The sequence below is a fragment of the Thunnus albacares genome, chromosome 12 (assembly GCF_914725855.1).
Source record: "Thunnus albacares chromosome 12, fThuAlb1.1, whole genome shotgun sequence".
Lineage (NCBI taxonomy): Eukaryota > Metazoa > Chordata > Actinopteri > Scombriformes > Scombridae > Thunnus > Thunnus albacares.
Window position 1 is genome coordinate 16,962,008 of NC_058117.1, and position 20,045 is coordinate 16,982,052.

General features: G+C 39.2%; 1 protein-coding gene across 2 annotated transcripts in view; it reads left to right on the top strand.

Moving 5' to 3' along the window:
- The window catches only part of LOC122994318 (phosphatase and actin regulator 1-like), a 53,605-nt gene that overhangs the window by 18,056 nt on the left and 15,504 nt on the right, over window positions 1-20,045 (top strand). The window contains exons 1-3 of one of the 2 annotated variants that reach the window (XM_044368934.1): window positions 5,154-5,758; window positions 8,588-8,752; window positions 19,305-19,385. In XM_044368934.1, the coding sequence (XP_044224869.1) occupies window positions 5,479-5,758; window positions 8,588-8,752; window positions 19,305-19,385 (526 nt within the window). In that variant the 5' untranslated portion in view covers window positions 5,154-5,478. Of the gene's footprint in view, window positions 1-5,153; window positions 5,759-8,587; window positions 8,753-19,304; window positions 19,386-20,045 lie in introns of those variants that run through there. The other variant, XM_044368935.1, reaches the window with a different exon arrangement.

Sequence of the window (20,045 nt, forward strand, 5' to 3'; positions counted from 1 at the left end):
CATTAGAAACAAGTGAAACTGTTAAACCACAATGTAAAATCACTCCACTTATTTTTATGAAATCATGTCATACATACATATCATACAAAATATCAGGTTACCAGCTGATACTGCACGCTGTGTTACCACCTGTTAAATTGTTTCAAAGATTTTATGTTTCATTCAATATGTTCAAGAAAACATATTGACACAGGGGCAGCAGTCATTTGTTTACATTCTCTGTAAGAGTAGTTGCAAGCATCTTACCGCAATCCCTGCCAGGATGCACAATACTTCAGGAACATTTCTGTTGGCTTCAGTGGTTGATCAGAATAATACTTACATTCCTCTCCAATTTGACTCTCTCTTCCTCTGTGTTTACGTTTGATTTTTTTTTTTTTTTTTAAATGAAGGCATCTTTTTTCCACTCCTGAGGTGTTGCAGTCCTTGGACTTTACATAATCATGTTACAAGCTGATTGAGCTTAGTGTTGAAGGTGCAGCCAAGGACTCATAAAAAAAAAAAGTGAGGAATCATTTCCTTACAGATTATAATTACATAACTATTCACATTTCCCTACAGCAAATTAGAAGAGTGGAAAAGGCAAAGTGCCACACTTTTACCATCTTATTAATTCCCTTTCAGATTGTGTCAAAAGAAATGCAGTACTGTGTGTGTGTATGTGTGTGTGTGCAGCTATGAGCGAGTAAGACATAATAATGCAGAGAGAGAATGACAGATGGGTAGAGACAGAGAGATACAGCGAGAGAGGGAACAGCAGATTTGTAGTGACAGGCTGCTTGGTCGGAAGTTGATTGTTTAGCCTAAAACCTGCATCACAACCATGGAAACCAGTTCGAACTAGATGATAAGAAATGGAAAAATCTGCACTTTCAAGTAAAATGCCATTCAAAAAAAAATCAAAAAAAATCAAAATGTGCAGTATTCTAATAAGTGTAGAATAAACCATGTTTTCCCTTCTTTTTAGTGGCACATAAGAGTTAACTACTAGAATTTACCAAAGCTTCACAGCAACAGCAGTGTGAGAAAACATTTCCATCAGGTGTGAGTCAGAGAGGATTAGGAAGTCTTTACGGCTTTGGGTGAGCTTATATGTCGCTTCAAGTTTATTGTGACAGGTTGTGACAAGTGTCAGGTATGTCATCAACCACCGGAAAGCATACTTAGTTTTTGAAGACCATCACGGATCCAAGTATTTTATACTGACGTCACCTTTGCCTCTGAAATAGACTCACACAACACACAAACTCTCTAATAAATCTAATCAAATTCATCTCTTCTAAGGCAGGAAGAATGAGGCAGGTGGGATTTCATTAAATCTGTGGTCAGGACAGGGGTGAAAGCCATTTGTAAATTATATCTGACTGGGTCTTACCTTAAGTGATTTGATTCTTGTATTTAAAATTTGTTTGTTATTATGTTTTAGTTCTTCAAAGATTGGAATTTCAGAAAGGATCCAAAGGGGTCAACAGCAACAATTTCAGCACAGAAATTCTGCTGTCAGTTTAAGTTTACTTGTGTAGTTTAATTGTACAGCCAAATTTTACATGATCTCTCAGTGGGCCTTTATGTCCATATCAGCAACAGTCTCTGACCTAACACAAGTTCTTAATGAAAACAATGAAAAATTCACAGAAGTAAAATCTGAGAAACCATAAAATATGTGTTAGTACAGCAGGACAAGCTATAGCAGCCACCTGTGGGAAATGGCAAAGATAAAAATGTATTTACATTTAAAAATTGTTTCTGTGAATGTTTTTTTTTTTATGTTTTTCATTTTGTTTTTATTGTTTTTTCCTCTTTATAAAACTTACAGAGTTACAAAAAGAAAATGAAAATTGTTGCAATTTAATAGGCAATAATGGGCTTATAGTAAATTCAGTATCTCTTTAAGTCCAATGTAATAAGTGCAATATCAAATTAAAATTTGCTTTAAAATATAATAAAATTTTAATATAATATGAAAAGTGAGACAGATAATGGCCGTGAGACAGTGAGTGAGTGGGAATAAATACATTTTTAAGTGATACACCACAAAAAAATCCTTGAATTATCAAACACGTATCCTCTGTCGATTTGAAAAGTGGCTGTAAAAAGTTTATAGGTTGCAGCTCAAGTTCAAGTTTCTTTTTATTACCGCATTGCTAGGCTGATGGAATTAATCTCAGTACAGATAGAATAGCTGCAACAATACATCACATATAACAACAGTGCAAACATGAAGGACATAAGTACAAAAGAAGAAACATACAGTAGTTGACACAGTTCCACATACCATACAACACAGTCAGACCAACTTTTGTGTATTCATCATCTGTACGGCTTTGGAGAAGAAGCTCTGTTTAAGGCGTTCTGTCCTGCCTCCTAGTGACCTGTACCCCCTGCCAGAGGGGAGATACTGGAGCAGATGGTAAGCTGGGTGGAGAGGGTCATCTGTGATCTTGATAACTTGTGAGATGGTACATTGTGTGTATATGGAGTCCAGTCTGGGGAGTTTACAACCTATGATCTTTGATGCTCTGGTGATAATTCTATCCGTTTCCTTTATTGTGTGCTTAGATGTGTTTCTGTACCAGACAGTAATTGATAGTGACAGGATGCTCTGGATTATGACTGTGTAAAATTGGACCAGTAGACCTTTTCCTGACTCTGTACTTTTTAAGGTTGTGTCAGGAAGTAGTGTCTCTGTTGGGCTTTTTGATTTGATGGTTAGCGTTGAGATCCTATTTCAGGTTATTACTGATGTGTGTGCCAAGAAATTTGAAGGAGTCAGTTATTGTGATTGGTTGGCTTTCGATGAGGATAAGTGCTTTTAGCTTCACAAAGGGCAGCAACTGTGGTCAGTTGCTGTTACAGCGTCAAGTACAATTCCTCCCCTAAAGTCTTTTTTTAATTAAGCTATAGGCTGTAGCTTTTCACTCCTTGTTATGTTACTAATTAATCCAAATGATGTGCTGAGGAGCTAAACCACTGCCTGCAGTATTTATATAACTACATCGCCGCACGTGACCATTCTTCCTTGCAGATGACCTGTCTTGCAGCTTTAATTATCTGATTCTTGTACGAATTATCGAATAGGAAATTGAGGCTTTACAAGATGTGGACCCATACAAGTTTGAAACCAATAGCAGCATTTAGCCTTGGCACAGAGCACTGTGTACGTTTTAAGATAATTCAAGGTCTATAGGTAGAAAAATGTTCACTGATGGCGGTAAACAGAGAGGGGAAGGTTATCACTGTCTTTGTGTATTAAAGCAGCGGCGCAGCAAGACAGCAACACATTCTTTGAGTGTTTAAAACCTCTAAATACCAACACATACAGTGTCACACTTTGCTGCAGTATTATCTACCTCATGAATGATAGAGGCTCTCTCTCTCTCCTTCATCCTCTGACTCTTTGTTGAAAGGCGTTTTTTTTTTTTCCTATATAGAAATAGCTCTTTCTTGCCAATTTCCAAAACTTTAACGCATATCAACACAAGAGAGTGAAACTTTGCAACAAAAAGAGGCAACTGAGAGCAACTGCTGCATTGCACCGTGGTGGGAGTAAATCAAGTGCCTGTGTCCCTCATTTCAGAGAGGGCTTTGATGTCACTGGAATAAGCTGCAGCTCATTGAAGGAACATCAAAGATACTCACCCCAGCCCATGACCATTCACGGCTCTGTGGAAAGGTGATTGGAAATGCCGAGGGGTCCGTTATCTTTCCCATGATTAACGCCTCATTAACTGTCTATTAATGTTATCAATTACCCCAAAATGTGCAAAGTAACTCCGGGGATCAGCTGAGTGGCTATTTGGAATTTATGATGTAAAGAAAGAATATTTAATGTGTCTCTATTTCTTCAGGCTGAGCTCTGTCATTTGAAGTATTGAGCTTCCTGATCACTGATTAAGGTCCCTTCGCTGTGCTTCTTTTCTTTGATTTTAATTCTCTGAGCTCTTTTCTGTTATTATGCCCAAATTAGATAGATGTTGTAATTTTTTTTGCATTCATCTCTGTTGTCCGACACACTGAAAACGAACTTTCTAAACCACTTTAAATCTTTTGTAATCAGTCAGTGGATGGATGGATGGATACCTGTTAAGGAGGGTTAAGGTTAATTTACTGTCCAGTGGTCAGCTGTGGATAATGTCAAATTAAGTAATGTGCATGTGAGACTTACCAGAAGGTCATTGTTTCTGACCTGCAGTTGTTATATGTGTTGTACATGTCTTGCATGGCTTAATGAGCACAACCCTTGAACCCTTACTATACCTTGTTAAAGGCACAGAAACAGGGGAAAAACACATCTAGAAACTCAGTCTTGATTAATTTGCTCTTATAGAACTCTAAACTGAAGATTTTAAGTAAAACATTTCACAGAATGTAGTTTTCATTTGTCGGTCTGGTTTTAAGGCTTTACATTGCAATGCAAATGTTCAGTAAATTTAACTAACAGGAATTTTACAGCTCAGTATGGCTACAGTAGATACAGTCGATCATCTCATTTTGCAGTGACTCTGCTGCAGCAAGTGTCATAACTACTGAAAACTCTCCATGATTGTTGGCAAATCAATAGCGTTAAGAGACCACATGGCTCCATTTTGGTACAGTCCCCTTCGCTGTGCTATAGTCACTGCTGTGTAATGACCTGCCCAAGAAAATCAGTTTAATCAAATGAGTAACGGTCTCATCAGTATTCTTACCCTCTTCTTTCATTTCCAACTTATGTCTCTGTTCTGAAGTTTTACCATCTTCTTATTTACTTCCTGATCTTCTACCCATTTAAGCTTAGCTATATTGTAATACCTCTTAACCCGAGACTCAGCTCATTAGTACATTATTTCAATATTTAGATGCATTGTTAGCTCCTCTGAATAAATCATAAATATGTTGCTTGGACCAAAAGGTGCTGTTACATAAAGATATATAGTCGTATTTCATTAGTAGAAGTGGTTGTAATGGTGATTACTAGCTGCTGTCGCAGTTGTTGCTGTCCTCTAAATGCAGAATGGATTCATCATATAACCTAAGCAGCTAAAAGAGTTTTTAGAGTCCTGTTATCAGTAGGCAACTTTTCCTCCAGCCACACTGGCCTATTGGAGGAGCGCACCGCGCAGCCAATCACAGGCGCACGCTGCTCAGCTCCACTAATCGTGGATTAGCCACAATCGACTGCAGTGTACAGCTCTGGGAGGGAGAGGCAGGCACTGCCATTCACTACTCACTCTATTTTATTATTAGCTCACTTGGATCTGGCAGCGGGGCTTTTTTTTTCTCAGCAGCAGTGACTTTTTTATGCATTGCGCAACCAAGTATAGCCTGCACATATTTTGGATCTCAGGTAAAGGTGTGGGAATACGGCGAGAGAGGAGCAAATGATTAGGGGTCGATGGAAGCCGCTACTGTAGGGCAGATAGGACTCAATTGATTGGCCCTTTAATTTAAACCCACACCGTCGTAACACCGCGCACTGCTCCTTTTTTTCGCGTCCCCATGTTCAAGACGGTCAATTACCCGACGGTGGATCCTGCGCCCACCATCATGCACGGTACATGGTTAACCACAGAGTGCAGAGAAAACACGCCCGTGGCGGTGGGGAAACCTAAGAAAAAGGCGTTCAGCCTGGTCAAAATAATGTCTCTGAGCAACAAGAAAGGACACGGCAACCATCCGCACCACAACAACAACATGCCCTTTACGATCCACTGTCACATCGGGAAAGAGATCAAGCACATTTGCAGCAATTGCAGCCGCGGGAACGACACACAGGACGGTGAGTATAGGCTTCAAGCCTTGTGTGGTTTCGCCCATACAGCCCTGCGGTACTGCCATCCAGGATATACTCCTCTCATTATGTGGCGGTGGCCATGCCTCTGGGCTCCTGTGCGCGTTTGACAACCAGATCAGGCGCTCCATCATTGAATGTGCCTTGATGTGTGCTGCTTGTGTGATGATGGTCGTTATAATTTTAAGTGGGTCGTTGTGTATCTTTAGTATTAAAATGAAAACACAAATCGACAGTGATTGACTGCTGCTGTTGTGGTAACTGCCTCTGACTGGATCAGAACTTCTTATATGGCTGAGCTCTCACTTGAGCTGCTACTTGTTGGTTCAAATGACATAAAACAAAATGAATTGAAACATTAATCTTCATATGTGTGTAAAGTCTTTCTTAAATGTATACTCATCAACCGATACAAGTCATTTAAATGGCATGAAGCTGTTCAGGCTGCTTGCACAAAGCCATTTCCAGTTCAGTGTCATTACATCATCACTCAGCCATCTTGGTATGCAAACAAGTGTTTTTAATTAAAACCAGCCACATCCGTTGCTTGTATTACAGTAGTGGAGAATGTAGGTTACGTGCAACAGAATGAAGGTGGGATAGAAATGCTTGTGAGTGACTGATGTCATGAAAATGGTCACCTGCATTAATAACGCCACAGCGTTTTATTCACTCCTCTCATCATTCCTTTTACTCTTCTGCTCTTTTCTCCACTGCCAGGATTTTGTCAAGATTGTGCTTAATTACATCATGATGCGCTTAAATTGTAGACATTCTGTGTTTCTGCCTGGAAATGGTTCTGTTAAAAAAAAAAAGATTGGGGCGTTAAACACAGTATTTGGGGACAGATTTTAGAATATACAGAGGGTTTATTTTCACAGAAAGAACCACAAATCACTTTGCCTTTTGGAAATAATTCAGTAAAGCTTCTTTTGTAAATTTAATGTAGCCTATATCAATATTGTGTAGAGTATATGTTGCCTGCAAAGATGGGTTTGACAATGTAAAGCGAGTCTTTCTCTCACTGCAGTTACTGAAAGTGTGTCATCCTCGCCATTCTGCCCACATCAATCTTGGATGTTATTTGGCTTAGATTAAGTTCTTTGTCTTGCTGTCTTTATCTAGTGTTTGGACCTCTAATGAACTAATTTGAATCTCTACTGGATTCAGTTAGCATTGACTGCGGAGCTATTTATAAAATGATGTAGTGGCAGGATCGCTAAGATTGTTGGCTCTCAGGCACCGGAGCGTTCAAGTAACGGTCCGTGGGACTGATTTCCACTGCATTACTGTCACATTATTTATCAAGTTGTCTCAGTGCCCTGGGGAGGTGACTGGCCTGCATAGTGATATGTCTATGTTGGCAAACACCATGAATGCGAATGTGACGTAATTATTTTTAAAATAAGCCACCAGTGCGTTCCCTGACAGCATGTCATGGGTGATCATCTGATGCAATGTGGTGACACTGACAACAAACACAACACACTGGGCTAGAGGTCACTTCATACGTCCAGACTCTAGTCTGTTACTCAGACCCAGGGGGGGAAAAAACCTAAAAATATTTTTGTTGTGTGCTTGCATACTTAAAGGACCATACCAGTGTTTTTGCACTGTGCAAACATATATTTAAAAAACATTTTCCTACTATCAATGCAGCCACTGATGTCCATTCACTCTGCAGAGACTTGAACCTGTCTCAGTGAGGTGATAAATAGAAAATGACTGCTTTCATTGATGTCAAAGTTAGCTTATTGTTAGTCCTACAGGGTCAAATATCCTGATGTCTGGCAATGGCAAAATCAGACATGATGTATTACCCATCTCAAGCAAGTATTAAGTCTCTCTAAGTTGATTTTCATATGGTATGAGAATGAATGGAAACCAGTGGTTGCCTGCCTAGAAGCTACATTCAGACATTTAAAACACTGGTATGGCACTGTAGGTAGTTGTTATAATTTTAGTTGAAAATGAAGTTGTTTTATGTGAATACTGTGACTGAAGTATTCAAACAGCTGAATGCAGCCATTTTGCAAGAACAGAAAACCAGCAGAGAATGTTTCTTGGTCTACATGGACTACTTAAATGTCTGTCAGTTTTAAAGTGTGGAGACTGAAGAGCGGGGCACAACATCTGTTCCTAATAACACATGATAGTTTATTTGCTGCTAACACTGTTCACAAAATTTAGAGTTTTTGAGAGCTGTTCACATGCTAGTGAGTCTGATTCCAGTTTTTATGAACATCCTCTTAGAGCCGAGACCTTAAAATTAGTTGTCTGATCACATGGGCAGCTGTTACTGTTTTTTTTTTTTTTAAGCAGGGCTTCTTGTAGCCTGGAATAGAACAAATTTCAAACAACATGTATTACAGCGTTTATTTTCATTTAGACATCTGTGTTGGAACAAAATGCTTTTGATGTCCAACGGTACGTAACAGTGTAAAAGGGCTGGGCCTTGTGAATATTTGATGAAGAGTAGAAAGATTCCCCCGTTAATGAGATGCTTATCAGTATGTTAAGTGTTTTTTGGCAACATTCAGTGTGATGCAGCCTCAAACTGTTTAGCCTCCTTGCGCAATGCTATCTGATATGCAGGTTTGTTTATCCTCTCCAAACCTCATCCACTTACTGGGGAATTCAAGAGGCCACTTGGCACAGATTCTTGCTGCTTAGATCTTTGTAAGCAAAAGTGTCTGCTGCATTCACTGCTAGCTCATCTGTGTGATTACCAGAATATCACCTCCTCTGCATCATCACCTAAACTAGACCTGCTGTTTTTGTGTGTGTGTGTGTGTGTGTTTGTGTGTTCCCTTACAGCTGAGGAGGTAGAGAGGCTGGCCGCCATGCGTTCTGAATCCTTGGTCTCTGGCACCCACACTCCACCCATCCGTCGTCGGAGCAAGTTTGCCACTCTGGGACGCCTCCTGAAGCCCTGGAAATGGAGGAAGAAGAAGAGCGAGAAGTTCAAGCAGACCTCTGCTGGTACATGACATTTTTTTTCTTAATTCTTTGTTAATGCCAGCACACACACAAAAAAAAAAACACACGCCATATGCATCATAAACAGTACTGGTTCCTGAAAGAACTGTATATACCCTGTCTAGTTGTGGAAAAGAAATTCAGTGCATCCCTTGGCTAAAAGAAAAATTTATTAAGTTTCATGTTTTGAGGTCCTTTGATCTCACAGTCCAGCGTTGTCAGAGGCGAGTGAAGGGCATGCTCTCTTCAGATGTGGCAGTATTTATTTTCCTTGGCTGACACATCCTGAATTCTGCTGTCAGCCTGCTTGACAGGAGGAGGCATGTTGTCAGACTGTATCTCATGGGTTGGGAGCAGAATTCTTCTCTTTTTGTAGAGGATGAGCAATTGCACAGAGACCCGAATCTGGTCTTTAACAGGACAGGATGTTCTGATGTAGCAACATTATTAAATTAGCATTTTCCTGGTGTGAATTTGCCGAATGAATCAGTCTCTGTCTGATTTGATCATGTTGGCTGCGAATGCCTCACTGCTCACTTACTGCTGATGTTGTCGTCAGTCTCTTATGTGATGACAGAGATTAATGTGGTGTCCTGTCATCTCCATCACTTGCCACAAGTACATAATATTGCACAGTGTGTGTGTGTATATATATATATATATATATATATATATATATATATATATATATATATATATATATGCTTTTGGTTTGTATTACTTTTCCACCCAGACTTTGACTGTTACTGTTTTCTGAGTGCTGTTTTTTTTCTACATCTACCCCAACATTTCCTTCAGGAGTCTCTGTGGACTAAGAGCTATTTTTAGTATTACACAAGATGTGCAGAATAATCTATTTTTGAGCTTTAGATGCCTAACTTAATAGATAGTTTGTGCTTGATGAAATAACTATGGAGATCTTGCCTGTTCATTGGTATATTCATATGCTGTATGATAACAGCCCAAATAATCAGATTTGGGCAACAAAAGCACATTTTGCTGTTATGGTGTTAACGCACAGTGGAACTGAGTCAAAACGCTCTCTTCATTCCTTTTGTTATCCACTTGTTTTTTTCTATGCAAAATGCTGCTGTCTCTAAATAATTTTTTGGCTGGTATTGTTCTATCCAGTCCCTTTTGATCGCAGCATGGTAGTGGATTATGACCAACCACCATACCTCACAGGAGTGGCCTTTGAGAGGAATGTCTGCATGGTTTCAAACTGTAGGTGGTGTACAATCTCAAAAGCAGCTCAAATGCTCAGGCCAGGTGCTTTAGCCACAGTGACGCCAGTCACAGTCACATCATGTTCAGCAAGAAGCATGACTCCATCTTTTAAAGCCCCAAATAAGAGAAATGTGGTCTGCACTTTTTGCAGCAGGCAGCGGAAAAGTAGAAGTTACACAAGCATGAGCCAATGGAATAAATTCAAATGACAGGAATTAGCTCAGTGATTTTTCTAACTGAAGCAGTGATGCCAACACACGGACCACAGAATTTTAATGGAGATTTAAAGACAGTGTGGTGTTATTCCATTAATAGTGCATCCAGCACCCAATTAAGGAAAAGCGATAAAACTATATTTTTTATATTGACTGTGGTGATCCCTTGATTTACTGTAGTGTCACCAGCAGGTTGGAGCTGAGTGACATATTTTACAATGATTAGATGGATTTCTGTGAAGTCTGCTACACATATTCAAGATCCCTATAGGATAAATTCTAATGAATTTGTTTATCACTGGACTTTTCATCCAACACCATCATCAGATCAAAATTTAAACTTGTCCAAAGGCCAAATATCTGCAAAACTAATGACAGTGTCACCAACCTCAGCTTACTTTGTGTTTAGTGCTTTTCGCAAATGTAGCACGTTAACAGGCTAAAATAAGACGGTGAACATTGAGTTATCTGCTAAACATCAACATGCTGGCATTGAGAGCATGTTAGAATCATGGAATACTGATGTTAACATTTAGCTCAAAGCTCCTCTTTGTCAAAATACAGCCTAACAGCCATAGATGATTTGTTTCACACGTCAGTTGATTTATAATTTGAATTTTTAGCCTCATGTTTACAGTGTTTGCAAAACAGAGAGTAATAGGTGCTGGTGTACATGAATTTCCCCTTCTCGAATGTCCAATGCACTCTGTTGTTGCCTGCCATATCAGATAATATATTCCATGCAGTGACTAGAACAGCACTGTTAGGAATAGCTAACAACAGAGTGAAGCTTGAGCTTCATTGGCAGAGAATAATTTTTATGTGCTTTTACTAACAATAAGTTATCTTAGATCAGGTCTGATAAGTGAAACAGATAGTTTGGGGAAGGGTTTTGTAATTTTCTGCTCATAATTAGCCCTGTCCCAAGAAAGATAGCACAGTGTAATCATTTACTTTCTTTTAGTCCTCTTTTAACTGAAGATTTTTTTTGATGAAAGCTGCGTTTAGAGGAACAAATTTCTTATCTCATCTTGGAAACAGTATTGACTTTAGTTGAGAGGCTGCAGCCCAGCTATTGATCTGATCTGCGCTCTTAAAATGGAACATAGCACATACTCCCGTACCTCATGTAATTAGTCTACGCTGACTTGGAAGTTGGAAGCCTATTTTTTGCCATCCTTAAAGCCTGGAATTGGATGACCTCAATACGACAACTGATGCCACAATAATGATCAATACTTGACTTCATTTATTGCACTAATACTTTGCTTGAGCGTTAGTCGATCATTTTTCAACCTGTTTAAACAAACAGGAAAGCTATCCTCTGCAGAGGCTCTTCATATTCATTCCTTTTGAAAGACAAAGTTGATGGTTATATCTACAGCTGCTATTTATGCTGCACTGCTCTGATCTTGGACTGAAATGCCCCTACCTACTCTCCTCTTGTCTCTGCAGTTGCCTGTGATGCCTTTACTGTTGATTATGTTTCCTCTGTCAGTAGGGAGCAGACCAGCCACTGGGCATGCAGATGTTGTCGTAGATAATTGGACACTGAGCACAGTAGAGGATTATGAATATGTTGTGATATCAAGCAGATGAAGGCCAGCTCTGGGAGACTGCACTGTTCACCTCAGGAAGGAAGGAGGGAGGGCCTGACAGTTTGATGTCTTATCATGCTGTCTTATCATGCTCAGTACATTCGCACAGTGAGCTTGTAGTCTATCGGGAAGATATCTCACTAGATTCATGGATAAAATGAACATTCATGGGGTAGTCTGATAGTATCTTTTATGTTTTAATTCAATTAGTTAGAGAATTTCTCTGTGAACAGCAGTCTAAATGCACTATTCATGCCGATTATTAGCATAATTTCTAATACAGATCACAGATTTTCCACCTGTCCACTGATCATACACCGTATGGAAGCAAAAACAAACTGCAAATTACAAACCTGCTGTATTCTCAGTACTTGTCAAGGTCTCATTTAGCTATATCCAAGCTTCTGATGTGTGAGCCTTAATGCTTGAGCTTCTCATTGATAGAAGACTCCATGAAAGTTTTAATACAGTTTTCGTGCGGCTCAGGCTTAGAGAATTGCCTTGGTAAAAGCCTCCACTTTGAGCTACTGAGCCTCAGGGTTGGTAGGATGTGTTCTGACTATCTGGGTCACTTCGCAGTGGAATATATTTTCTCTAAAAAAAAACTAAGTATAGTGTTCTCAGATCTATACATGCTGTACTCAGATATGCCAGTTTCATTAAATATGCCCTCAGCTGAGTCTCCCTGATGAGTGTCTAAACTTCTCATCTTGGTGCAGACTGACTGGCTGGAGTGTTGGACCGTAACACCACTTGGGCCTTGGTGGACTGAACACAGGCTGTCCAAAATAGGACTTGGTTGATATTTAAGGCATTTTCTGAGTAACACACCCTGATGATATGAAACATTATACCGTTTTTTAAGAGACATCCCAGGTACTTTTGGTATCGATGGACCTACAGTAAGGCTCTTTAAATTGTATTCACACAAGTAAAAGACCTTATTGCAAACTAATGAGTTGTTACTCTTGTGGCATATTCAATCAGAGTCAGGATCAGTAAAAGTAAACAATTTTCTGTGATTTTTTTTTAAATTTTTTTATCCGTGCTCACTGTGTTTTTGTGTACAGCCCTCACAGGACCTTCCTGATGAAATGAATGTGAAATACCACTTCTTGCACACTATTAAAACATTCATTATATCAGTTCACTTTCAGTTCAACTTTGACAGAGTCAGACTCAGAGTCCATTAGGAAAACATACAACACAAACAAGATACAATAAATAAAGACAGTTATACCAATGTTTCCACAAGGGTGACTGATATCACACAACAATAAAACTAGGATTTGACAGCAGCAGGATAATGGCGGTCTGAGTCGCTCATTCAGTCGACAAATACATTTGTACATCAGATTTCTCAGTAGAGCCTGGGAAGTGTTGACACCTGCGTTACAAAACAAGTCACCTCCACTACACCACATAGGTTTTTTTAAGTAATATCTAAGTACATTCATTATAGGCAACCTGACGCTTATGCACGCTTGCAAACTTGGCCCACAAGGGGTCAGTATAGAGAGGAGTGCAATATGCTCTAAAGAGACTTATTTTAATATGGTTCAGAACACATGAAGAATTTTGTTGCCATCATGTTAGCTTGAGCATATAATATATGGCACCGCCTATACATGATATCCTCATCAGACATTTGATCTGTAATGATGTGCCCCAGATATTTTTTTTATTATTACAAACACATAGCACTTGCCCTGACGGATAAAAATCTGCGAAGTTGAGGACCTTATCCCTTTTTGCACTACATATCATGACAACACTCTTTTTAGCATTGTATTGGACATCATGTTTGACCCTGTAATCAGGTCATATATTTAGGAGCTGTTGAAACCCAGCACTGCTAGAAAAAGAATAGCTAGATTGTCTGCATACATAAGATGGTTTATTAGGGTGTTACCAATCATACAGTCAGTTTTGCAGCCTTTTAGTTGGTCAGATAAATCATTCATGCACATGTTAAAGAGGGCTGGTGAAAGTAGCCCCCCCGTCATACTCCATTACCAACGCCAAAGGGAGCAGAGACTCTATTGCCCCATTTGACTTGCGTACTCTGGTTGGCATACCAGTATGCCAGGATTCTTATCATGCTGTCAGGCATGCCCCTTTGACTCAATTTTAGAAACAGCTTTTGGTGATTAACTCAGTCAAAAGCCTCAGAGGCATCAATAAAGCTGATTAGGAATTGAAGAGGAATTTTGCCTTCTATACTTTTCAGCTACTTCTTTCAAGGCATACATACACAAACCAGTACCTTGTTTTGTCTGTGGTACCAATATATTCACATAAAAGATCTAATAGAATCCTTTCCACGACTTCACATACCACACTGGCTAGTGCAATTAGCCTATGCAGTCTCCCAACCTTGCCAGCTTTGTCCTTGATGACAGGCACAAGAGTAACAGACAACATAGAGTCTGGCAACAGTCCATGAGTCATAAAGCCAGTAAAACAAATGGCAAGAAGAGCTGCAACCTTTAGGCTTGCAAACTTCAGGTGCTCCGCAGTGATTTGATCAGAACCACTTGCTTTATTATCGTATTGCGGAGTTATTGCTTGATAGACCTCATTGGTTGCGATTCCTAATGTATCACTGTTGGAAATATTACCCACTTTGTAGGGGTCACTTTTAGCACAGTTAAATAAAGCGGAATAATGTTGCCTCCACAACTATATTATTGGTTCCAGAAACTCCCTCTATAGTGCTTGGTAGCAATGTATTGGCCCTGTTCAGAGTTCTCAGCTCCTTACAAAAGTCAATGACATTGTTACAAAGTAGCTTTTCAGCCACTGAGTTCGCTCTTATGACTTCTTTGTGTTTGCAAACATAACGAATCACATATTTTTACCTAGCATTGGTGAGCGTGTTGCACTCCAGGACAGGCCTGTCTCTGGGCCCACCTGCCACACCCCAAGCCTTGTATGCCTCCCTAGCTTCTGCGCGATGTGCAGCTACATGCTTATTTCAACCTGGCTTGATGTTGTGTGCCTTATCAGAGTAAGTTTGATCTAAAGGCCTCATACACAGCTCCCACAGTACCAGCATACATAGCACAGAGGGCTTTATGGTGGGAAATTTCATTACAGTACACATCAGAACACATAATTGCACCCTTGGGTAAATATACATCACTCAAGAGGACATTGGTTTCCCCATAGTATGACAAGACATCCTTATTTGTGAGCTTAGCCCAATCCAATTTTGCCTTACAGGCACTATTAACCTCATAAATCATCTCAGGAAGACTATCAACATCAAGAATCATAACAAATGGTACACGATCATACATGGATGTCTCATTCAAAATTTTCATTGATCGTAGAATAGCGTGGGCATCAACAGTGATAATGCAATGATGTTGTGTGCCAGGCTTCAATTATATAAGAATAGCTTTCTGCAGGTAAGAGCAGTTGACTGGATTATATAGGATTGTTGTCATCACAGAACTGTAACATATGTTTAGCAAACAGTGAACATCTATCTGAAAGGTCAGCATTCATATCACTAACCACATAAACACTTGTGGAATGATTATCATGAATAAAGAAGTTTATAAAAGCAAGTCTATTCAAGTATACATCCTCATAAACTCTTTGTTATTAATCTTTAACTGTTCAGCGATACACCAATCAACTTCAGACCTGATGACCATTATCACTGAGCCACACCTCCTTCTATCCTTCCTCTCATTATTCCCATAGTAAGATCAGCTATGGATTCACCAGCCCTATGGATATTGGTATTAAAAGAGTTCAATTCTCCCAAATCCTGTTTAGGTAAAAAAAAGTTTCTTGTAAACCTAAAATGTCACAACAATTTGTCAACAACGATACATCAGGCCTTGTCTCCTGTGCTGTTCCCAACACGCAGCTCCTGACAGTTTTAAGATACAACACGCATACAACAATTTAAGTGGTCAGTGCAGATCATAGCACCAATTGGCTCAATTTCACCAAGTGTAGAAATAGCTGTGCTAGATCCTGTAACTCCCGCCTTGTGTGGTTCATAATATTGCTGCACAACAAAGCCTTCAGGCCAGAGCTCCAGGTTATACATCTTTGCAATGTTTTTGCATTCAAGGCACACTTTAAATGAGCTGTATCTGTTGCTTGCAGTGACAATACGCTGACAGTTAACATCATAGCCTTTCATATTATACTAATATTAATCAAAATGTTGTTTTTTGAAGACCAGCCAGTGTTTTAACTCCTTAATAAAGGCTCAGCCAGCTCACAGACTGACACTTTAATTTCACCAGTTTTTTCTTTTGTTTCATGAACAACACAATATCTGTAAAATCTAAAGACATATCCTTGTTAAGGCTTTTGATTTAATGGTATTGCATAACTGTACACATCCCATGGCATACCAGTTATGTCATAAAGCTTTGAGTAATTACTTTTCATTTTGGATGAAACGGCAGTCTAATCCCTGAACATATTACAGCACTGCCAGACTAGCGTCAACCTTTAGCTCGGGGTTTCCCCAGACTTGGTACTGATGTTTTATACAGAGATTTGTTGTTTTGATTAACATTGTGTCTGGCTGATGATTTTTTTTTAAAACAATTTGTAACAGAGATGTCAAAGTCTAATTGAGGTTGACTTCATGCAGTACAAATGTTTTTATTGGTAGATTTAAAAGTCAAGGGATTTTGATTTTAAGAGGTGTATAAAATGCTGCATTTTAAAAGGGAGGTATGAGAATTTAGACTCAAAATATGAACCTTATTGTATCATATGTATTTTCATGTTTTAATGGTGCATGGTACATCCAGTCAAAACTTTTTTTTATTTTTTTTTTACAGTAGTCAAAAGCTGAGTTTTACAAAAATCGACTGCCAGGATGCTAAGATTCCTTGTTTTGATTAAATTTTCATATCACTACAAGGTTTACTTTTCTCATTATGGAGGTATGGCTCAACTGGCAGACATTATTAATGGAAATCTCTCAAATTTCTGAAATACTATAGATTGTAATGAAGTTTGAGAATGCAGGTACAGGTACCAGGGGTGTGAAATGTGTCTTGATGCCTGTGGTGCTTTGGGGAAACAATCAAGTGAACTGGTTGCATTCATCCTCAGTCAGGGCAATGTTGTTGACACTGGGTCATCTCTTTGATAAGTCGTTTTAGTATCGCCTTGATACACTTGACCTAATGTTAAATTTGCTCCCTGCGGGGGAAAATCACTTTTTGATGCAGCTGCCAGCATTAGCATCCCAAGTAGCATCTGTAAATGGCACAATTTCCTTTCATTTCACACCACCTTTAATTTACCACTTCCTAGGGCACCAGTAGAGATGATTCTTTGCATGACATAGTGGTAATATTTTGGTCACGTCACCCTCCCACCCCCACCCCCAAAAGTTTTGCTGCTTAAGTAATTCTTGGCTTGAAGCTCATCTCAAACTGGCTTCTCTCAGAAAACCTTTGAAGTATGGATTGATATTGAACATCTGGTATCCTGGAGGAACTCATAATGGAGCATACTGTTTGATGATAACTTGCTCTGAAGCACAGAGTATCCAAATTTCTGCCCTGAAGGGCTGCCTGTCTGACACTTGTATGACTCATTTGTGTTTTTTAATTTTCGACTCTCAGCAGTTGATGTTAAATCCTCCATGTTGTGTCAAGTTCAGTTAAGTCAAGTCAATTTTATTTGTATAGCCCATTATCACAAATTATAAATGCCTCAGGTGACTTTACAGTCTGTACAGCAATACAGCATCCTCTGTTCTTAGACCCTCGATTTGAATAAGGAAAAACTCCTTTTAAAAAAACCCTCTTAACGGGGGGAAAAATGGAAGAAACCACAGAAAGAGCAACAGAGGAGGGATCCCTCTCTCAGGATAGATGGATGAGCAATAGATGTTGTGTGTACAGAATAGAACACAAATTACAGAATACATTATTGAACAAGATAATAAAAGTATAATGGATTCATAATATCATAATATATGAAGAATGTGATGAAAAGGGAGCCAAGCAGCTTCCAGGTGCCACCAGAAAGGACCTGAGCCACACGACCTCCATGAACATGGAGACCTGGCAGGAGGATAGACTACACATGCACACAGAGGAGACTCACATAACACCATTCACGTACAAGGGAGAAGAGATGAGAAAAGACATTATTCACAGAGGGGAGAGAGAAGGATAAAGACATCATTCAGAGAGAATGACAGGAGATGAGGCTGAACTCCAGCAGGATGGAGAACCAGATCCAAAATCTCAGGAAATGGCACCGACAGCCAGGGAAGCAGAGCGGTTCCAGGATGGGTGCTGGTCCAGCAACAGATGACTGAGAGACAAGAGAAGACAGGAGGAGAAAATAGGCAGAGAGAGGGGCACACAGCTCAGACGCTCATGTGCTTGTGACTAAGGGCAAGGGAAAGAGAGGTTAAGCTGTCAGTATATTCATGAATCCACTGAGGATGTACTAGCATTGAACATGCCGCTTTCTGACAGCCAGCACTCTTGGGTCATATGTAAAGCATACATGGTACAATCTGTGATCTTCCTCTTAACCAGGAGCTACAGAGGCCTGCGGGGAGATTCCTGTGCTGTGCGCTAAAGTGTTGTTGCTGATCCTCATTTCACATTCCTAATTGGTTTCTATGCAGGGGTAGATTTTGAAATAAGCAGCGTGATTTTTTTTTTTTCTTTTACTGCTTTTGTTCAGCCTGCTGATCGAAGACATTATATGCATCTACTTTTGAAGACTATAAATAGAAGCAAGCGGTAGCTATGGGACATGCCATCTTGTGCATAATGCATTATTATGGAAAGTGTGCTTCATCCTTTATCTCTTTTGTTCATCTAGGCCCAGTTTTTTAAACTTTAGCTGTTTAGAAGAGGAGTCACAGTTTGACAGATTGTTATCCCAAATTTTAATACCGCTATTCTGTCGGCTGAAGTTGCTTGGAATTCTGATCTTTTATTAGATAAAAGATCAAAAGATGTACCATTAGACATACACACATGCACAGCAAGACCAATAATATACTGCAGATACAGTAGTGTTATGGTACATTTGTAAAAAAAAAAATGCATTTAGATAAAGTGTAAGTCTGTTGATATTCTGTATTCTTCTTATTGTCAACAAATCTCATAAAAATATGAAAAAACAACAATGAATTGATCCTGTAACAATAGTTATAAGATCAATAAGAGCACTTATAGTTTCTTTGGCCAAAAGCCTAAAAATCTCTAAAATCTCCCATTAAAGTAAAATATTTCCCATTAAAGTCCCATATCATAAAGGTATTGCCAATATCAGTGGCAAAAATTCACTAAATACAATCGCTCATGATTATCAAGTGTTTTGTTCAGGGACCTCTGTCACTCACCAGAGATTTTTTTTTATCTTTTTCAGTTTTTTTTGTCTGCATTGGTTGTCCAATATGCAACAAAGAAGCAAGTCTTACTCACTACTTAGATTGATAACCACATAAAGTGTGGAAAATGACTGACATTGTTCTCCTTTACCCCCCCCCCTCAGCGTTGGAGAGGAAGATGTCAGTGCGACAGAGTAGAGATGAACTGATCAAGAGAGGAGTGCTGAAGGAGATCTTTGAAAAAGGTGAGCTATTTGATAATAGCCTATATGATGAGTCCCTTTTGTATGATTTAATAGAGCTGGAAAAAGTCTCGGTTTTATCTTGGTTGTAAGTTGCAACTGCAAGAAGGAGTAACTGTGTCGTATTAAACTGGAAGGTCTTAAGTTATTCATCTCTTCATTAATCAGTAGTCTCTGAAGTGCACTCTTCAAAATTTGGCACGGGGCATCTAGAGATATAATCTTTCATTATAGAAAGTTTGTAGTGTTCTATAAAACTCTTTGATCATGATTTGATGTGCCTTAGACATCTCATAATCAAAGCTGGAGAGTATATTTGAGGTTGACAGGCTGCTTCATGCCTCAGGACATCGAAAACAGCTAAGAAACTGAGAAAGTCCATTGACTCTTGCCAAGATGTGAAGAAAGCCGATGAGAACAAAACTTGCCTTTTTTAAAAATAATTTATTGTTTTACAATTTGAGCTTTTTTTTGTTTTTTACAGTACAAGGACTCAAAGACACAAAGTTCTACAAATTGACCTAAATTAAGTACAAATATAAATAGAATATTCATAGCCTTGCCTACTTCTCTTTGGCTGTAAAAACCATGGACACCTTTTGCATACAATCACCGTCCAGCATAGTAAATTGGTCTAGATTGAATAGCTTGTATATCTCCCGT